Source organism: Zootoca vivipara, chromosome 3, assembly GCF_963506605.1.
Source record: "Zootoca vivipara chromosome 3, rZooViv1.1, whole genome shotgun sequence".
Classification (NCBI taxonomy): Eukaryota; Metazoa; Chordata; class Lepidosauria; order Squamata; family Lacertidae; genus Zootoca; species Zootoca vivipara.
Genome location: NC_083278.1, coordinates 118,031,235 through 118,052,458, shown reverse-complemented (window position 1 = coordinate 118,052,458; position 21,224 = coordinate 118,031,235). Strand labels below are relative to the sequence as shown.

Genomic DNA, 21,224 nt, shown 5'->3' with positions numbered 1-21,224 from the left:
CGAATCGAAGCACACCTATAACTTTGTGTTCCTGGCAATCCTGATGGCAGCTCCACATTCAGCCTCAGGGTCTCCCTTGCGGTGGATCACTTTCTTTCCATGCCAATGCAAAGTTTGGGGTTTGCACCAAGGAGACTTCTCCATGCCAGTCACCCTCTGAACGAGTGGCTGTTCCATTGCCAGGTGGCCTGGGCCTGTGCTTGCACCATGAAGCTTGGGGTGCCTTCAGGACCCCAAAGGCTGGTGGCACAAACACTCCTCTTCCTGGCTTTCCTGAACTGCCGCTCCCTGCAGAGACCCCTGGCGGCCGATGGTGAAGGAATGAGTGGGGATGACGGTCACCAAGGGAGCCCTGGGCTCATCCAGTGTGGAGAATACAGCAACCAGGTCCTGCCCAATGGCAGGTGCAAGATCATTGCCACCTTGCCGCAGCTGGACCAGCAGAGGTGCCCCGACATGTTCCGTTGCACGGACGAGGTCTCCTACTGGCTCCACGAGAACGAGGAGAGGAAGCAGCAGATCCTGGAGCTGAGGGAACTCATCTCAGAGCTCCAGGAGGAGCTGAGGAACCATCGTCACCGCATCAAGATTTTGGAGCTGCAGGTGAGTTTCTTAATGGGGAAAGATAATCTTTATTGTCATTGTCCCATACAGAACAACGAAATTGGAAAAATCTTCATCAGGAGCTCGACAGCTTTTGACAGTGTCTGGAATTCTGGGATTCTTAAAAACTAGCCTATGAAACTAAATCCATGCTTAACTCAGTACCATTCCAAATTTAATTGTCTCTCTATAATTTAATCAACTAAAAATGTGGACTTGTATTCAATGTAGCAGTAAGCAACTCATTCCATTAGTGTAAGGATTTCTGCTGGTGCAATGGAATTTTTCCCCTCCCAGCCCTCCATGCACCCTCTAAATTTGTTCTGAGGCTCCCTCAATGCTCTGGAGCAGATTTGGGGTGCAATGGGGAGGGAGGAGTCTGTCAAAACAAATGCATTGGATGTCCCCCTTAGGCTGCCATCCTCACACCACTTACTTGGGAGCGAGCCCTTTCCAGTTCAACAGGACTTCTTAACTTCCAAGTAGGCAAGTTTAGGATTGGGCTGTTAGTTGATTAATCTACCAAATAAAAATAGCTTCCTTATTATTTATTTATTTATTTATTTATTTATTTATTTATTTATTTATTTATTGCTTCGCTCCCGGGTGTAAGAAGAGAACAGATTGCAATATGCGCTTTAATACTTGCATAACTGGAGGTTATGTAAATGAAATAGAGAATCGCGCAAGAGACAGGATTGCTGTTCTCCAGGTATGAATTACAGAAGGAAGGGAGATTCGGCCCCTTAGGAAGAAACAATATTTTCTTATTATTAAGACTCATAAATCTTTGCCATCCGACGGAGCTCAGAATTTGTTTATGGAGATCGCCTGACTGGAACCGTTCTGCAATTTTGCATCCATCACTTGCACAAATGTGGTTGCTCCTTTCTGAGCACGAGAGCACCTACATTCCTGGTATTAATTAGTTGATCATCGTCATGTTTTAACTTTGATTAACATTAGTAGCAACAAAATGTGGCAGCATGATATTGCATCGTACAGTTTACAAAACCAACAAGCAGTAAATAGTAAGAGAAATGTAGACACAGCAATACAAATCAAGACATCCGTATTTCCTTAGGTGGCATGAATGGATGGTGAACGTTGAGGATCTAACTCTGGAGTTTAGTAAAAAAAAAATCCCCACAGCTGACATAAAAGCATTCTGAGTCCTCCCCCCTCCCCTGGAAACACGCAGCTTGTGTGTCCACAAGTTATTATACTACCAGGCCAAATGCAGTCCCCCCCCCCAAGGCTTTCCATTGTGGGGCTAAGCGCCCACATCGTAAGTTCTTCAGCTGTTGCCTGGCTAAACATGAAGGAGAACTTTGTGATGGTAAAAGCTGTTTGACAGGGAAACTTGCCATCCTCTGGATGCAGTCTGAGACACCTGCACAGGTGTAAAGGTAAAGGGACCCCTGACCATTAGGTCCAGTCGTGACCGACTCCGGGGTTGCGGAGCTCACCTCGCGTTATTGGCCGAGGGAGCCGGCGTACAGCTTCCGGGTCATGTGGCCAGCATGACAAAGCCACTTCTGGCGAACCAGAGCAGCGCACGGAAACACCGTTTACCTTCCCGCTGGAGCGGTACCTATTTATCTACTTGCACTTTTGGCGTGCTTTTGAACTGCTAGGTTGGCAGGAGCTGGGACCGAGCAACAGGAGCTCACCCCGTCGCAGGGATTCGAACAGCCTACCTTCTGATCGGCAAGCCCAAGGCTCTGTGGTTTAACCCACAGCGCCACCCGGGTCCCTGCACAGGTCTACGATGACCATAATAGCAATAACATAAATAAATTTGAGCTCAGTTTCCTGATGATGTCTCTGGCACTAGCCCCACTACCAGGAAAGGGACGCCATGGTAGCTCTGCTAAGAGATAAATCCATTTCATTTCCTGTTAGTCTGCAGATTGCAGGACCATTGGATTTTAGAAGCAATCCAGTAGGAAGATCACAGGAGGGGCGAGGCCTCTTGTGCTCGGATCCTGCTTGAGGGCCGTGGGCTTGATCCAGCAGGCTTTTCTCATGTTCTTGCCTTCCTGCATGAGCCCCACTGCAAAGGAGCTTTGAGAAGGAGAAGCTCACTGAATTGTGCGCCCCCTGTTGATTCATGTCGCTGTGCTGGGTTTCGTACCAAGCACGCTCTCGTTGGATCATGCCCTTTATCAAACACACCTTTGCTTATTTCTCTGCTGAGCTTCCCGCTGCCACAAAGTGTCTCCTTGCGAGATGAGAGGATAAAAAGTTCTCTTCTTTTAATTCTCTGCAGAGGGTCCCTGCCCTTCACCAGATAAGACGGATGAGCCTGAGATCTCAGTCACAGCAGAGCCTACCTTGGCTGGCCATCAGCTCTTAAGGGGTTCGGCGACACAAGTCTTGTACGTGTGTGTGTGTGTGTGTGTGTGTGTGTGTGTGTGTGTGTGTGTGTAATGTGCAGCATGGACTGCCTTATACTGCAACACCCCAGCACAATGTTTCCTCAGCCAGCTTGTCCACTGCATTTTGCCCATCCTTTAAAGCAGGGGTCGGCAAACTTTTTCAGCAGGGGGCCGGTCCACTGTCATAGAATCATAGAGTTGGAAGAGACCACAAGGGCCATCCAGTTGAACCCCCTGCCAAGCAGGAAACACCATCAAAGCAATCTTGACATATGCCTGTCAAGCCTCTGCTTAAAGACCTCCAAAGAAGGAGACTCCACCACACTCCTTGGTAGCAAATTCCACTGCCGAACAGCTCTTACTGTCAGGAAGTTCTTCCTAATGTTTAGGTGGAATCTTCTTTCTTGAAGTTTGAATCCATTGCTCCGTGTCCGCTTCTCTGGAGCAGCAGAAAACAACCTTTCACCCTCCTCTATATGACATCCTTTTATATATTTGGACCTGGCTATCATATCACCCCTTAACCTTCTCTTGTCCCTCAGACAGACTAACCTGTCCCTCAGACCTTGTGGGGAACCAGACTATATTTTGAAAAGTTCGGAATAGAGTAGTTGCTTTGGATTCTACTCATGTAAAAACACGATGATTCCCGGACCGCCCGTGGCCCGGATTGAGAAGGCGATTGGGCCAGATCCGGCCCCCCGGGCATTAGTTTGCCTACCCATGCTTTAAAGCATCATTAGAAAAGGGCATTCTTAGAATCATAATATTTTAGAGTTAGAAGGGACCCTGAGGATCAGCTAGCCCAACCCCTTGCAATGCAGGAAAATTTAGCCATCCCATATGGGGGTCGAATCCGTACCCTTGGTATTATCAGCACCACAACCAACTGACCTATCCAGGCCATTCTTGATTATTTGTTTGGGACCCCGCTCTCCATCTAGAAAGGCTCGTACTGCAGGTTGCATACAATAGGGGGCAGGTGGCACTGTGGTCTAAACCACTGAGCCTCTTGGGATTGCCGATCAGAAGGTTGGCGGTTCGAATCCCCACGATGGAGTGAGCTCCCATTGCTCTGTCCGAGCTCCTGCCAACCTAGCAGTTCAAAAACATACCAGTGCAAGTAGATAAACAGGTACCACTGCGACGGGAAGGTAAACATCATTTCCATGCACTCTGGCTTCCATCACGGTGTTCTGTTGCGCCAGAAGCTATTCAGTCCTGCTGGCCACATGACCCAGAAAGCTGTCTGTGGACAAACACCGGCTCCCTCAGCCTGAAAGCGAATGAGCGCTGCAACCCCATAGTCGCCTTTGACTGGACTTCACCATCCAGGGGTCCTTTACCTTTACTTTTACCTGCATACAACCAATTAAACAAGGCAATCCCTTCCCCACAGGCTTGCAATCAGGGGGGGGGGAACACAACACAAAAGGGGAAAGGCACAGGGAGGGAAGTGGAACATCAAAACTCAACATTGGGCACCAGTTTCTAAAGAGTTGTTCCTCTATTGACCAATTGGCCCAGTTCAGGAGGTGGGGAGAGGGGTGATGTTTGTTTCTGAAGTGTCTCATCTAGAGATGTGAAGGCCCAGAAGAAAACTGGAAAAATTTGGCAGAAAACCCCAGTTTTTTCCATCCCCCCCCCATTTTTTCCTGAAGCCTTTTTTGTTTTTTTCCGAAAAATAAAAAAAATAAAAAATAAAGAACAGAATGTTTTATTTTAACACAATGAATAAAATATTTTACGATAAGGGGTTCAAATATTTTACAAATCATTTTTTAAAAATATGTATGGTATCAGATTATTCTAATTTATGTGAGGACAATAATAACAACAACAACAATAATAATTTATTATTTATACCCCGCCCATCTGGATGGGTTTCCAACAGAACATTAAAATACAATAATCTATTAAATATTAAAAGCTTCCCTAAACAGGGCTGCCTTCAGATATCTTCTAAAAGTCTTGTACCGTAGTTGTTTTTCTCTTTGACATCTGGTGGGAGGGTGTTCCACAGGGCGGGTGCCACTACCAAGAAGGCCCTCTGCCTGGTTCCCTGCAACTTGTCTTCTTGCAGCAAGGGAACCGCCAGAAGGCCCTCGGTAGTGGACCTCAGTGTCTGACCAGAATGATGGAGGTGGAGACGCTCCTTCAGGTATACTGGACCAAGGCCGTTTAGGGCTTTAAAGGTCAGCACCAACACTTTGAATTGTGCTCGGAAAGGTACTGGGAGCCAATGTAGGTCTTTCAGGACCGGTGTTATATGGTCTCGGCGGCCGCTCCCAGTCACCAGTCTAGCTGCCACATTCTGGATTAGTTGTAGGTCACCTTCAAAGGTAGCCCCATGTAGAGCGCATTGCAGTAGTCCAAGTGGGAGATAACCAGAGCATGCACCACTCTAGCGAGACAGTCTGCAGGCAGGTAGGGTCTCATCCTATGTACCAGATGGAGCTGATGAACAGCTGCCTTGGACACAGAATTGACCTGCGCCTCCATGGACAGCTGTGAGTCCAAAATGACTCCCAGGCTGCGCACCTGGTCCTTCAGGGGCACAGTTACCCCATTCAGGACCAGGGAGTCCTCCACACCCGCCTGCCTCCTGTCCCCCAAAAACTGTACTTCTGTCTTGTCAGGATTCAACCTCAATCTGTTAGCTGCCATCCATCCTCCAACCTCCAAAACAACCCAGGGCAAACTCTTCCCGTGTGTGTGTGTCTGATACTAAATATCCCTCTTTGAATTATTCCCTCCACCGCCCTGCTCCCCCCCGTATATGTTTAATATGCTAGTTGTGATAATTTTATGCCCATTAAAATTGCCCATAGTTATATTTTATGTTTCTAAAATAACAGAATGACTTTCAATCTGGAAAAGGAAAAAGAAGTGCTAATGTAGCCTTTTTTTCCCCTTCAATTTTTCCCGAAAATTTCCATTTTTTTTCTGGGGGGGGGGAGGGGGAAAACCGGGTGTTTTTTCCGAGCTTCAAAATTTCTGGAAATTTTACACCTCTAGTCTCATCCCACTCTTGAATCCTTCTTTATTTCACGCCTCCTGCCGGCCCCCACCCTGCTGCGAAGCATGAAGAGAAGTCCAGCCGCAACGCCACGGTGGAGCAGCGTGTTCAGGAGCTGGAGCAGCACTACCACGAGGCCAGCACCCTTCAGCACATGCAGGCCACGCTTCTGTACGACATGCAGGCCCAGGTCCACAACGTCTCCCTGCTGATGGACTGGGTGCGCCACAACCCAGGCTGCCTGGTCCCGGTGGAGCTGCGGCTGCAGCATGAGATGCACTACCCAGGTGAGTCCCCCGGAAGAGCCGGGAGTCGGGTTCGAGCCCCACATTGGGCAAAAGACTCCTACCCTGCAGGGGGTTGGACTAGATGACCCTTGGGGGCAGGGTCGGATTTAGGTTTCATGAGGCCCTCAGCTCCTGAAGGTAATAAAGCCCCTTTCTATGTCCAGCTGTCCTTTGTCAACAACAAATGGTCACTGTTTTTTGTGTTGAAGAGATGCTATATGGTAATTTATCGACCTAACAGGTATCTAAAGCCATTTGCACATACAGAATGTAGGCGCCCTGAAATATACTCGGAGTCTCCTGTAGTGAATTCATGCTCTTTATTGCAGCTTGTAAAACAGTGAATGAAACTTCCCCCAAAACGTCTGCTATATATGCATTATTTACACAATGGGCCCCGTGTGATTGGCTAATTCTGGGCTACTCCTGTAGGCCAATCAGGTTGCGGATTCACTTCCTCCAGGAGTCTGATTGGCTGCTCCTGCAGGCTAATCAGGTCACTGATTCACTTCCACCTGGAGCTGGATTGGATGGCTCCTGCAGACCAATCAGACTGCTGCATTCTGGATCCTATTCTTCTAGGATTCAGCTCAGTACATAACACATCCTATATATAGAATTGAGCAAACCAGTGATATTTTAGGGAGCAGGCAGGGCCCATGGCTTACATCACAGGAGCCTACACAACACAAAACACTGTTGCTGTAGGTAGGTTTTCATTTATTTGTTTTTTATATTTTGGAAGTCTACATCCAGAGTTTTTCCCTTTATTTTTTTGGGCGGGGCCCAAGAGAGTGGAGCCCTAAGCTATAGCTTTTTTTAGCTTATACGTAATTCCGGCACTGCTTGGGGGTCCCTCCCACATCTACCAGTCTAGAATTGCAGGCTTCCTTTGGTGCCCACTTTTGAGTAATCCGCAACCAATAAACCCCTAGTATTTGGCTTTGGTTCTGTTAATGCAGCTAGAACTATCTATCGATCGATCAATCGATCGATTGATTCATTCATTCATTCATTCATTTACTTACGTTTGGGTACCTAGATGTTCTATTGGGGATACCGTTGAATTGGGAAGCTGCTACCCACGGAGGAACAAGATCTGTTGGGGTGTTAAGGATGAGGGTGATGATTTCATTCCTATACCCTTTTATGTATTAAAAATATCTCTACATGGTATACAGAAAGCTAAAGCAACAACAGACAACTTAAACAAATATATTACAAAAATCAGGGATGAAACTAGGCTTTATTTCACCCTGATCAAAAACCCAGTTTGGCACACACACCCCAAGATCATTTGCATACACACACACACAGGCTGGGGGCCGCACCCCCTGGTGACTTAAGCCAGGGCAAAAAAAACCTGGCTAGCTCCCTCCCCCGCCTGCCCCATAGCTACGGCTCTGCAAAAAAACACCGTTACCTATTTAAAATGTTACATTAATACAAAGTTACTGATAGATTACATTGTGAACCACCCTAAGATCTATGGATGAAGGGGAGTATCTAAAATAAAATAAAATAATTAATAAAATAAAATAATTAATAAACTATATTTACGTTTAAATAAAATATAAATCGGTATGCACAATCCCTCTCTCTTTTCAAATTTCATTTATGATTTTCAAGTTTATACATTTCAATAATTTTACAGTCATTTCAACATTTCAAAACTTGACTTCCTTCCCCCCTCTTTCTGCGGTTCCTTAAATTTATTTATTTTTATCTTCTGCATATCCAAATTAACTTAATTTGTTCATTTATTCATCTACTTTAAATATACACTCTTATGAAACTGCAGGTTATTACAATAATCCTGCCAATGTTCTTATCTGTTTACAGTTTCTGTGTAAATATTCCATTTCCATTCTTTTATTAAAAAGTTTGTTATGTTGATTTCTTATTTTCCCGGTAAGTTTCGCCATTTCTGCATATTCCATAAGTATCCATTCTTCTTCTGCTGTTACTTCTGCTTCTTTCCATTCTGGGGCAAGTAACCCTCCCTCTCAGCTTCCCGGTTCTCGCCCAGGGTCCAAGAAAACTCTCAGCTCACCCACAAAAGTCTCACAATGAGAAAAACTCCTAGAAACAGTAGAGATCACTCTAGACTTGCTTTTCCTGGGTGGCTCAACTTTCAAGGCAGGTGGTCCTTCCTCAGGCTGCTCACAGCTGCATCGTGTTTAGATGCCCTCTTCGCACCCAGTTACATGAGTGGCAGATTTGTTGAGTTTCCCGGGGGTCCAGAGGGTGGGGAAAGTTGTTGTTGTTTAGTCGTGTCCAACTCTTCGTGACCCCATGGACCAGAGCACGCCAGGCACTCCTGTCTTCCATTGCCTCCCGCAGTTTGGTCAGACTCATGTTGGTGGCTTCGAGAACACTGTCCAAACATCTCGTCCTCTGTCGTCCCCTTCTCCTTGTGCCCTCCATCTTTTCCTAACATCAGGGTCTTTTCCAGGGAGTCTTCTCTTCTCATGAGGTGGCCAAAGTATTGGAGCCTCAGCTTCACAATCTGTCCTTCCAGGGAGCACTCAGGGCTGATTTCCTTCAGAATGGATAGGTTTGATCTTCTTGCAATCCATGGGACTCTCAAGAGTCTCCTCCAGCATCATAATTCAAAAGCATCCATTCTTCAGCGATCAGCCTTCTTTATGTTCCAGCTCTCACTTCTATACATCACCACTGGGATGTAATAATAATAATAATACAGTGGTACCTCGACTTCCAAAGGTTTCGACTTCCAAAGTCTGCTAAGCCAGAAGTATATTCACCGCGTGTGCGTTCTGCGCATGCGCAGAAGCGGCGTACGCATTCTGCGCATGCGCAAAATGCAAAATAACACTTTGCGCATGTGAAAAATGGACGCTTTGACTTCCGAAGGTTTCGACTTCCGAAGAGCGCCGCGGAACGAATCGCCTTCGGAAGTCGAGGTACCACTGTAATTATTATTATTATTATTATTATTATTATTATTATTATTATTATCCCGCCCATCTGACTGTGTTTCCCCAGCCACTCTGGGCAGCTTCCAACAAAATCCGTCAAACATTAAAAGCCTCCCTAAACAGGGCTGCCTTCAGGTGTCTTCTAAAAATCTGGTAGTTGCTTTTCTCTTTGACATCTGATGGGAGGGTGTTCCACAGGGTGGGTGCCACTACTGAGAAGGCCCTCTGCCTGGTGAATGAAACCATATAGCCTAAAAACCCACAGTCTCTGCTGAGCTTCATTCGAAGGAGACCAAACTCTGGGCAAGTGCCTGCAACCCCTGGTTTCTCTCACTACTTTTTTTTAACAGGTTTGCAGAAAAGGTATGTTTTGAGGAGCAGAGGAGGGAGGAGACAACCCTGCTCTTTTGTATATCCTACTTGTCCTTGATCGTGCATTGATTTCATCACCTCCCCAGCCCCATCCTGAGCCTCCATTCAGCACCTCCTCTGGATTCTGTGGGGCATCCCTGACCCCTTTTGTCTCCCGGTCCTCTCCCCAGCCTAAGCTCCCAAACGAAATGCCCTTAATGGTGTTTGTGGTGGCGTTTCTCTTGTTTGAGGGATTTGATCCCATAACAACAACCAGGTCGACAGAACCCTTCACATATCCTCCAGCTGGGATTATCTGATAAAGACTTTCACCCACTAGCCCAAATGCAGCCAAAGTCCGTGACGTAGGAGAAGGGAAAAGGACGCCTCTGGGCCAGCAATCCTTTAAGCCGGCCAGTTCTGGATGCTTTGTGCTCGCTGTCCCCCGTGGCTTTAAGCGGGATGTAGACCAGGTCAGTCCGCCTCTCATCCCACTACTGCACACCGAGGCTACGTAAGCAGAGTCACCTCGGGTGCCCCTGGGCCCAGGGGAGAGGCGTTCGGCAGCAAGAAGAGGGACTCTGGTCACTGCGCTTGGGTGGGGCTCTTTTTTTCTATTTTTCTTTTTCAAACTTTATTGAAATTCAAATCAAAAATAGACAAAGGAAATACATACAAATAAAATAAACGAAACAAACGAAACATACAAAATATACAAATCAAAAACATAATAATAAATACCTAAATCATGTTGTTGTTGTTTAGTCGTTCAGTCGTGTCCGACTCTTCGTGACCCCATGGACCAGAGCACGCCAGGCACTCCTGTCTTGCACTGCCTCCCGCAGTTTGGTCAAACTCATGTTCGTAGCTTCGAGAACACTGTCCAACCATCTCGTCCTCTGTCATCCCCTTCTCCTTGTGCCCTCAATCTTTCCCAACATCGGGGTCTTTTCCAATGATTCTTCTCTTCTCATGAGCTGGCCAAAGTATTGGAGCCTCAGCTTCACAATCTGTCCTTCCAGGGAGCACTCAGGGCTGATTTCCTTCAGAATGGATAGGTTTGATCTTCTTGCAGTCCATGGGACTCTCAAGAGTCTCCTCCAGCACCATAATTCAAAAGCATCAATTCTTCGGCAATCAGCCTTCTTTATGGTCCAGCTCTCACTTCCATACATCACTACTGGGAAAACCATAGCTTTAACTATACGGACCTTTGTCGGCAAGGTGATGTCTCTGCTTTTTAAGATGCTGTCTAGGTTTGTCATTGCTTTTCCCCCAAGAAGCAGGCCTCTTTTAATTTCGTGACTGCTGTCACCATCTGCAGTGATCAAGGAGCCCAAGAAAGTAAAATCTCTCACTGCCTCCATTTCTTCCCCTTCTATTTGCCAGGAGGTGATGGGACCAGTGGCCATGATCTGGGTTTTTTTGATGTTGAGCTTCAGACCATATTTAGCACTCTCCTCTTTCACCCTCATTTAAAGGTTCTTTAATTCCTCCTCACTAAATACCTAAATCATAACCTAAATCAAATCATGTATATCAAATAAAATAGTTTCTTTTAACTTTGTATAAACTCTTCATATAAACAGACTTCCACTTGTCATCATCCCGGGCTAATAAACTCTCATACTGCTTCCCTTCATTCTCGTTTTTTTTGGGGGGGGGGGAATCATTATGGATTTTATTGAATCACTACGGAATATTAAAAATAAATCCAAGTCTTCATAGAGGGGCAGTGCCTTTTCATATAATCCCCGAACTTTCCCCAATTCTGATTAAATTTCTGATTACTGCATCCTCTAATTGAATTTGTTAATTAGCAAATTCTATATAACTGAATAATTTTTCCTGCCACTCTCCAATATTGGGAATCTCTTGTTTCTTCCAATATTTGGCAATTAAGATTCTCACCGCCGCTGTTGCATATAAAAATAACTTCTCATCTTGTTTGTTTATTTCCTCATCCACCATTCCCAATAAGAAAGATTCGGGATTATTTTTTTTTATGTTATATTTAAATATCTTTTTCATTTCTTCAAATATCTCATTCCAAAAAGATTTTATTCCACCGCAATGCCACCATATGTGTATGAAAGTCCCCACCCCCTTTTGACATTTCCAGCAGAGGTTATCTTTGGTTTTATACATTTTATGAATTTTAACTGGTGTCAGGTACCATTTATAAAACATCTTAATCATGATTTCTCTGATTCCTTCCAATGCTGTAAACTACCATGATGTTTTCCACAGTCTTTCCCATTGTTCCAATTGTATAGGTTTCCCCAGATCAAATGCCCATTTTTTCATGGTTTCTTTTACCGCCTCAACTTTGACCTCCCATTCTAGCAATAGATTGTTGTTGTTGTTGTTTAGTCGTGGCTGGGGGTACCCGGCCAGATGGGTGGGGTATAAATAATAAATTGTTGTTGTTGTTGTTGTTGTTGTTGTTGTTGTTGTTGTTTTGTCTTTTGTCAACTCATCTTTTGTCAACTCATCCTTTGTAAACCACTCTAACAAGAAATTTTCGACAACAATTTCACTCTGCCTTCTAACAGATCTGTTTGAAATTTGGACCTTTTATCCTCAAAACCTATTTTCCTGTCATTTAACAATACATCATTCATATTTTAAAACTTCATTTTTTTTTAAAGATTTCACAAAAAAGGCTTAACAAAAGGAGGGAGGGAGGGAAGGAGGGAGGGAGGAAGAGGCCCTCCCCCACAAAAAAGCTCAACTTTTGAGTCCAGATTTTCACTTCTTGAAATATGGCAACCCTAAGGTAAAGGTAAAGGGACCCCTGACCATTAGGTCCAGTCGTGACCGACTCTGGGGTTGCGGCGCTCATCTTGCATTATTGGCCGAGGGAGCCGGCATACAGCTTCCAGGTCATGTGGCCAGCATGACAAAGCCACTTCTGGCAAACCAGAACAGCACACAGAAATGGCGTTCACCTTCCCGCTGTAGCGGTCCCAATTTATCTACTTGCACTTTGATATGCTTTCGAACTGCTAGGTTGGCAGGAGCTGGGACCGAGCAACAGGAGCTCACCCCGTTGCAGGGATTCAAACCGCCGACCTTCTGATCGGCAAGCTCTAGGCTCTGTGGTTTAACCCACAGCGCCACCTGCGTCCCTGGCAACCCTAGGTGGAGCAATTAAAGTCAGTTTGTAATTGTTGGTTTGTGGACTCAGTCTGGATGATGCCTTGAAATGGTTTTTCTCTCCCCTCTGACCCGGCAGATGTGAAACATGCCAAGAACTGCCCCATCGATTGTGCCTCCATATACTACAACGGGGTCCGGCGGTCGGGGGTCTATAGCATCATGCCATCCGATGGAGGTTTGCCCATTGAAGTGCTGTGCGAGATGGACGTGGAAGGTATGGAAGGAGGCAATGGGAGTGGGTCCTCCCGGGTGCTTCCTTACATGTCGAGATGCTAGGGTCAGATACTGCTTCTTCCACAGAGGGTTTGCTGAAGTGCACCTCTCTGCTGAAGTGGCTCTTCCAGGGTGCTGGACTAGATGTTAAGTATAATTGTTTAGTTCACACTGGAATGGAGAATGCCTGTGTGTGTTTAACTGGAAGATTCCATTGAAGCTAAAGAAGAGCTCTCTAAGCACCTAGATGGGTTGAGAATTAACTGTTGGTGTTCTCTGCTAGCTAACATGTGAGTGTTTAACCTTAGATCACATGAGAGATGTTCAGTTGCAAATTGCCATTTTGAAGGGAGTTGCTTTTGGTTCTTTTGTTCCCAGCCAGAGTGGGAGTCAGATGTGATAATGAAGCTCTCCAGGAATTGCATAGCCTTAGTAAGGATGCGAGAGAGAGAGAGAGAGAGAGAGAGAGAGAGAGAGAGAGAGAGAGAGAGAGAGAGAGAGAGAGAGAGTGTTCTGCTAGAAGCAAAGTTATTCTTAACATCCTGAGCCTGTGCTGGACATGCACAAGATATTGTACAACTGTATGGATGCATCTTTTATTGTTTCTTTTGTTCTGTTTTGAAGAAAGTTCTGCAAGTAAAGCTTTAAATCAAACTTGTGGGTCTGGACAATGTTTTATTCCAAAAGGATTCCATTTGTATGCACTCAGTTGCCTCAAGCTGTGCAATATCTGTAATACTAGATGGGCTGCTGGTCTGATCCAGCTACTCTTCTTCTGTTCTTATGGCAAAGTTCTTATATAAAGGTCTCTCTGGGGCCGAAAGCTGCCCCAGGTACCCACCACCAGAGCTAGGCCTGTTGCATTGCAACCTTCAAGGCCACTCTTTTCAGTCCCCTTCCGGCAAAGACAGAAAGGTGATCTTACACTTAAAGGCACATCGAAATCTGAGTACGTTTCCGAGCACAATTCAAAGTGTTGGTGCTGACCTTTAAAGCCCTAAACGGCCTCGGTCCAGTATACCTGAAGGAGCGTCTCCACCCCCATCGTTCTGAGATCCAGCGCCAAGGGCCTTCTGGCAGTTCCCTCATTGCGAGAAGCCAAGTTACAGGGAACCAGGCAGAGGGCCTTCTCGGTAGTGGCACCCACCCTGTGGAATGCCCTCCCACCAGAGGTCAAAGAGAACAACAATTACCAGACCTTTAGAAGGCATCTCAAGGCATCCCTGTTTAGGGAATCTTTTAATGTTGGATGGATTTCTGTATTTAATATTTTGTTGGAGACCGCCCAGAGTGGCTGGGGGAACCCGGCCAGATGGGCGGGGTATAAATAATAAATTATTATTATTATTATTATTATTATTATTATTATTATTATTATTATTACTGAATATCTTACAGAAATGCTGCGACTAGCTTTTAAGTCCTGCCTTCATAAGAACATCAGAAAAGCCTGCTGGATGAGGCCAATAGCCCACCTTGGTCCAGCATCCTCTTCTCACAATGACCATCCAGATGCTCATTATGGGAAACCTGCAAGCAGGATTTGAGCACAAGAGCCCTCTCCCCTCCTGTGATTTCCAGGAACTGGTATTCAGAAGCATCGCTGCCTTCAATCGTGGAGACAGATCATAGGCTGCTAGCCATCCCTGCCTCCTGTGGGAGGGAGTTCCACAGTTTAACTCTGCGCTGCACAAAGAAGTCCTTTCTTTTATCCATCCTAAATCTTCCAATCGGGGTGGGAGAAGTTCAGATCAGGGTGGGTTTTTTTTTTCTTCAATTGGATTGTCAGTTCAGTGACATTTCTCGCCCCACTTGTGTGGCAGGTGGAGGTTGGACCGTCATCCAGCGGCGTCAGGACGGCACGGTCAATTTCAACCGGACATGGAACGAGTACAAAGACGGCTTTGGGGAGTTGAGCAGTGAATTCTGGATGGGCAATGAAAACATCCACAAGATCACCAGCCAAGGGGACTACTCCCTACGCATCGACCTGGAAGATTGGAACAATAAGCACAAACATGCCTTTTACCAGCTGTTCAGGTAGGTCTTCAGGTGAGAGGGCACCTGGGTTACTCACTGCCCAGCAAAATACCACCCATATTTTAGTTGCTTTCCTCTAGCCAAAGCACTCTGTTGTTGAACTGCCCCAAGAGCCAGCATGCCCAATGGTCAGGGATTTGTTTTATTCATTTATTTCATGCCATTCCTATATCACCTGATTGTTAAAACAAAAAAACCAAGTGGTTTACAAAAAAATAAAGATAAAACCATAAATTATCAATTTGGGGGCAGGGGACATCAGGAAAAAATTTAAACTTTCTAAATATCTGAATGGGCTTGTCTAATTTTTTAAAAATGAAATGGATAAATAAATCAAATTGTTTAAATTTACATCCCACAAAGGAGCCCAGGTTGGGAAACGCACAAGCCGCAAAGCAATTAAAACATCGAAAAGCATCTGAAGAACAATTCCATTGCAGATGTGGAGCTGGAAAGACCTTTGCTTTAAAAGGCTTGTTGGACGAGAAAGTTCTTTCAGTAGCCACCAAAAGGGCAACAGAGAAGGCACCTTATATTCAAGGCGAAGGGAGTTCCAAAGGGCAGGTGCCATGATGCTAAAGGCCCGATTCCTACTTTGCGTGGAACAGTCCTTCCGATAAGAGGGCTGAGCCAGTTGCTTGTATTAATTTACAAAGCCCCGAATGACTTAGGTTCAGGGTATTACAAGTATCCTTGCAAACTAACCCGAATCCTTGCATCCCAACTCGGTCACTGAGATCATCTGCAGGAATATCGCTGGTCATTCCCCGAGTTGCTAAGGCTCATTTACAGCAACAAGAAATTGAGCCTTTAATGTCACCACTTAAACGCCCACTGCAAACACCTCCGTTCCACCAGGCCTGCGCTGGACACTATGAGTTCATCCTTCCTCAGTGGCCAGTTGACGTCTGCTTTCAACCTTTTATGGTTTTATTCAGTGCTTTCTTTTCTTTAAAAAAAAATGTTGAGGGATACTCTCATTTTCCTACTCATATTGAAATTTTGTTGTTGTTGTTGTTTAGTCGTTTAGTCATGTCCGACTCTTTGTGACCCCATGGACCAGAGCACGCCAGGCACTCCTGTCTTCCACTGCCTCCCACAGTTTGGTCAAACTCATGTTCGTAGCTTCAAGAACACTGTCCAACCATCTCGTCCTCTGTCGTCCCCTTCTCCTTGTGCCCTCCATCTTTCCCAACATCAGGGTCTTTTCCAGGGATTCTTTAACTTAAACCATAGCTTTAACTATACGGACCTTTGTCGGCAAGGTGATGTCTCTGCTTTTTAAGATGCTGTCTAGGTTTGTCATTGCTTTTCCCCCAAGAAGCAGGCCTCTTTTAATTTCGTGACTGCTGTCACCATCTGCAGTGATGTTGAGCTTCAGACCATATTTTGCACTCTCCTCTTTCACCCTCATTAAAAGGTTCTTTAATTCCTCCTCACTTTCTGCCATCAAGGTTGTGTCATCAGCATATCTGAGGTTGTTGATATTTCTTCCGGTAATCTTAATTCCGGCTTGGGATTCATCCAGTCCTCCAGCACCATAATTCAAAAGCGTCAATTCTTCGGCGATCAGCCTTCTTTATGGTCCAGCTCTCACTTCCATACATCACTACTTCCATACATACATCACTTGAAAATACTTCTATACATATTGAAATACCTCCCCTCAATGAGGCCAAACTTAGATTCACAAAATGTTTAGGGGTATGCGTACCCCTGCGTACCCCCCAGAAAAAAGCACTGGTTTTATTCCTGTAAACCGCTTTGATATACCATATTGGCCTGAATATAAGCCACGCTTCCCCCCCCCCCAAAAAAAATCCAACCGTGAAAAGTTAAACTGCGGCTTATATTCGCCACCTTGCGATAAGCAGCCAGGAGTGTGGGGCAAACAGTGCCAGGAGCGCGGCAAAGTGGCTCCTGCCCCGTGCGTAGTCCCCTATCCTCTCCCCCAAGGCCAGGAAGGGAGAGAGCCAGGAGGAGAGCGGCTTATATTCAGGTATTTTTTTCTTTCTCCCCCCTCCCCAATTTTAAAGGTGCAGCTTATATTTGGGTGCGGCTTATATTCGGGTCAATACGGTATATAGTTTTATGGCACAGAGATATACAAATGTTTTAATGAGGAAATAAATAATACGGCGTCTGTGGGAGGCCCTCGCCTGCAGAGTGCAGAGGTTAGGAAACAAGAAGTCCAAGGACAGCGTGCCTTTCGATTTCCGCAAAACCACCTTCCTCTGAAGTTGCCCCGGCTCAGGAGCGATGACTTGGAACCCAACACTATGATGCTCTCAGAAACCTTCCCTGTTGCCTTGCAGCATTGAGAACGAGGTGAATTACTACCGCCTGCATGTGGAGGGCTTCAGCGGGACGGTGGAAGATTCCTTCGCCTGGTACCACAACAAGAGGAGTTTCAGCACGCCCGACTCGGGGAATATCTGTGCCACCATCTCCCACGGAGGCTGGTGGTACCACCAATGCTTCTTCTCCAACCTCAACGGCGTTTACTACAAAGTAAGTCAGCAGGTGGCGCTGTGGTCTAAACCACTGAGCCTCTTGGGCTTGCCGATCAGAAGGTCGGCGGTTCGAATCCCCACGACGGGGTGAGCTCCCGTTGCTCGGTCCCAGCTCCTGCCAGCCTAGCAGTTCGGAAGCACGTCAAGTGCAAGTAGATAAATAGGTACCACTCTGGTGGGAAGGTAAACAGTGTTTCCGTGTGCTGCTCTGGTTCTCCAGAAATGGCTTTGTCATGCTGGCCACATGGCCCAGAAGCTGTCTGCGGACAAACGCCAGCTCCCTCAGGAGATGAGCACGCAACCCCAGAGTCGTCCGCGACTGGACCTTACGGTCAGGGGTACCTTTACCTTTTAGTCAGACCACTGAGCTGGCCTCAGCAGCTTGTGGACCACCTGGCCAAACCAAACACAGCCCACCCACCTTCTCGGGTTTTCATTTCAGCTTCAAGCAAGGTAGTGTGTGTGTGTGTAATATGCTAAAAATTGCTAAATCTACATATATGCTTAATCTACAGGGCCGTCTTAAGCATATCTGGCGCCCCCCACCCCGTTTCCCAGCGCGGCTGTCTGGCGGGCGCAGCATGGCACCCCCCTGGTGGCCCGGCGCCCTGGCGCCCGGCGCCACTCAGCCTTGCAATAGGGCCGGCCCTGTAAATCTATATGCTAAAGCTAGTTTTGGTCACCTGCATACTATTCCTTGCTTTTTCCTGTAGGACTAATTGCAGTCGTTAACAGTCCTCAACAGGTTTACCATACCCATTGAGTCAATCACCCATCTCCTACTACCCTTCTGAGAAAAACCCCACCCCACCCTCCCACTATATATAAGGGTCTTCAGTGTATCTGAAGAAGTGTGCATGCACACAAAAGCTTATACCCAGAACCTTCTGGACATTTTTTATTTTTATTTTTTAAAAAATTAAAATTTATTTTGACTGCATCAGACCAACACAGCTACCTACCTGAATCTAAGCACAGGAAAGTAATTTTGGCCCTGGTGGGTCACCAGGCATGGCCATAGCATTTTCTGGATCTCCCTCTCCAAACAATCGGACTGGGGTGACAGGGAGGTGTCATCCTTGAAGCTGACTTGCAACCAATGAGAGAGTTTTTTTAATACCACAGAAGACAGGGAATGGTGGGGATTCGAATCCAGGCCACACCCAGTCCCACATGACAGTGTTGTTGTTTAACCCCCCCCCATCAGTCCCAGCTAAAAGGGGTCAGTAGGAGATGGGAGTTAGAATCCAGAAACATCTGGAGCAAGGGGATAGGAGAGAAATGCAGTGAAGTGAAATACAGCCACCTTTCCAAATTTGCTCTTTTCTGAATTTTGCAATGCAGTTTTCCTGGGGCGGGGGGCGGGGCAGGGAGTGATCATAAGAATGAATGTCTTAGTGAAAAGAGCAGGCAAAACGCTTGCAAGAAATGTGTTGATTAGGGGAAATTGCATACTCAGGAATGTACATATTAGCGGGGCGTAGCAAGGGCAGGGCGATGGGGGCGTTCCGACACCCAGGTGCCACCCTGGAAGGGGGGTGACACTTGGTACGCCCCTTGCCTCTGCATGCACCAAGCAGATGAGCGAGCAAGCTGCGGAGTGAGGCTTTTTACCGGGCGGCAGGGCAACAGCGCCTCCCAAGCCACCCGGTTAAACACCTTGCTCCATGGCTTGCTCGCAGTTTGCTGGTGGCGGCGCTCCAGCAGAGGATCACGGCACTGGAGCGCCGCCACCAGCAACCCGCTACACAGCGTGCATATGCAGCGGTGCTACGTAGCGCGCTGCACAGTGTTGTTACATAGCGCGCATGCGTAGCGCCGCTACATAGTGCGCATGTGCAGCGTTGCTACGTAGCGATGCATGCATTGTATGTAGCAACGCTGCACGTGCACGCTATGTGTGACGCCCCGCATGCGCGCAGCATAGCGGGTTGCCACTCCGGGTGCCGGAGCGGCTTCCTACACCACTGCATATCAGGAGGAATTTACACCAGAATGCTCCTGGTTTTCATGAAGATGTAAAAAAAAAAAGTAGCAATCATAAACTGACGCAGAAATGAGAAAAGGAGATTGATAGAATCACCCACCCTTAATTTAGAGGGCCTTGGGTCCTCCCACCCCACATTAAGCTCTAGGTGTCAGACTTCCACATCTGGTTTTAGCAAAAGGGTACAAATTGACCCTCTGTTCTCTTCCCCAACTCTTTCCCTCTCTCCTCTCCTCCTGTGTTGCCCATATGCGCAGGGTGGAAGATACTCTCTGAAGAACCGCAAGATTCTTGGCCCCGATGGAGTGGTCTGGTACACTTGGAAAGACACCGATTATTACTCCCTCAAGAAAGTCACCATGATGATCCGCCCCCGCACCTTCCGCCCCCACCTCTCCCCATGAAGGAACCCAGGATTTCCTTCTCATCAAATCACAGCTGGGCGATGGATGACCTCTGACCCTGGACAGCTGCATCGCAGTCCACACCTGCCCGTCCAGAGGCATGGCCCCTCACGCCAGTCAGTCTGTTACATGGACAATGCAAAGAGCAGCGGACAGAATCCGGCCCTCGGGCACTTTCGCTGGGGTGTGTGTGTGCGCGTTCTGGCAGCTAGGCTACCTTGATGAATGAGGGCTGGTTGGGGCTCTCCCTAAATGTGGACGCTTTGATGGCTGCAAGCTGGAGAGATGGCAGCCCAGCGGAAGTCATGGCTTCTTGAGGAATGGCTGCGTCCAACTCTTTGTCAGAATGAAACAAGCTACAAAAAGGAAACCAACGAAACGAGTTTGGAATATCAGTATATTTTGATGAAGACTGATGGGCGCCAGTTTGGAAGGGTGCAATGCTGCCCTCTGTTGGAAGAAGCTGGGCTTTGCGGGAGAGCTGGGCCCCGAAGTCCCTCTTTCCCTTAATGTTTCCGACATTCGGACACCTTGCCTGTTCAGCCTTGAGGGTTCGCCATTGCCACCTGCTGCCAAGCAAAAGGAACTGCTTTGCAAATGGAAGGCTCCTCGTTTGTTCTGGCAGTTCAGGGGCATATTTCTGCAGCGTATCACAGAGAACCCTTGAGACAGGAACCTACGGTATATCTCCTTGAAGCCGAACTGTTTAGCATCGTTGGAAGAAGAGGAGAAAAGAGACAGAATCACTTTTACTTTTTTCGTAAAATGTATATACAGCTTGATTTGTAAAAACAAAACCCTCCAGATCTTTAAAATGGGGGGAAGGGCCTTTTTTCTTTCCTGACCTTGGTGCTAGAGGTGCTTTCCTGCAAAGACTCTGTCCTTCCTTGGAATGGATTAACTGAAAAATGAGAGGCTTGTATTTTCAGAATTCCTGAAAGCAGAAGCTGGAATATTATCCACCCCCTGCTTCTGCCCACTGTGGAGGGGAGGACCCTTTAGTTTGGAGTCGGGGTGGGGGGAGCAGGGTGGGCTGCAAAATTGTAGCTGCCAGGGGCAACCTCAGAACCGCTTGAGGGAGCTGAGAGCAGAGATCTGGACCAGCAGGTGCAAATTCTCCAGCCAGGTCTATCTCCCATGATGTCACACAACTTCTCCAAAGTGGTCTTGCCAACCAACTGCTCACTGGCAAAAGACCTCGGAGTGGGGTTTGGGGGTAGAGGTGTCAGAAAGAGGATAGGCGTGCAAGGGCTGCCAAGTAAATATTTTTGGGTGGGGAGATCAGTGTGGAAGAATTGTTAGGAGCTCAGTAGAGCTGATGT

The 21,224-nt window shown here is 46.8% G+C and overlaps 1 protein-coding gene across 1 annotated transcript; it reads left to right on the top strand.

The window, feature by feature from the left end:
- Positions 1–207: 207 nt before the first annotated feature.
- Positions 208–19,902, top strand: LOC132591942 (angiopoietin-related protein 7-like). Its single transcript, XM_060273285.1, has 6 exons — positions 208–603; positions 6,068–6,290; positions 12,822–12,959; positions 14,782–14,998; positions 17,314–17,509; positions 19,756–19,902. Exons 1-6 carry the CDS (start codon positions 208–210, stop codon positions 19,900–19,902), a joined length of 1,317 nt encoding a protein of 438 aa, XP_060129268.1.
- Positions 19,903–21,224: the final 1,322 nt, after the last annotated feature.

Bases quoted from the DNA above. Each gene is read 5' to 3' on its own strand.
- LOC132591942 (XM_060273285.1), top strand. From the start codon at position 208: ATGAAGCTTGGGGTGCCTTCAGGACCCCAAAGGCTGGTGGCACAAACA. The intron at 604-6,067 runs GTGAGTTTCTTA...CCTGCTGCGAAG, and splicing joins TCAAGATTTTGGAGCTGCAG to CATGAAGAGAAGTCCAGCCG. The intron at 14,999-17,313 runs GTAGGTCTTCAG...GTTGCCTTGCAG, and splicing joins GCCTTTTACCAGCTGTTCAG to CATTGAGAACGAGGTGAATT.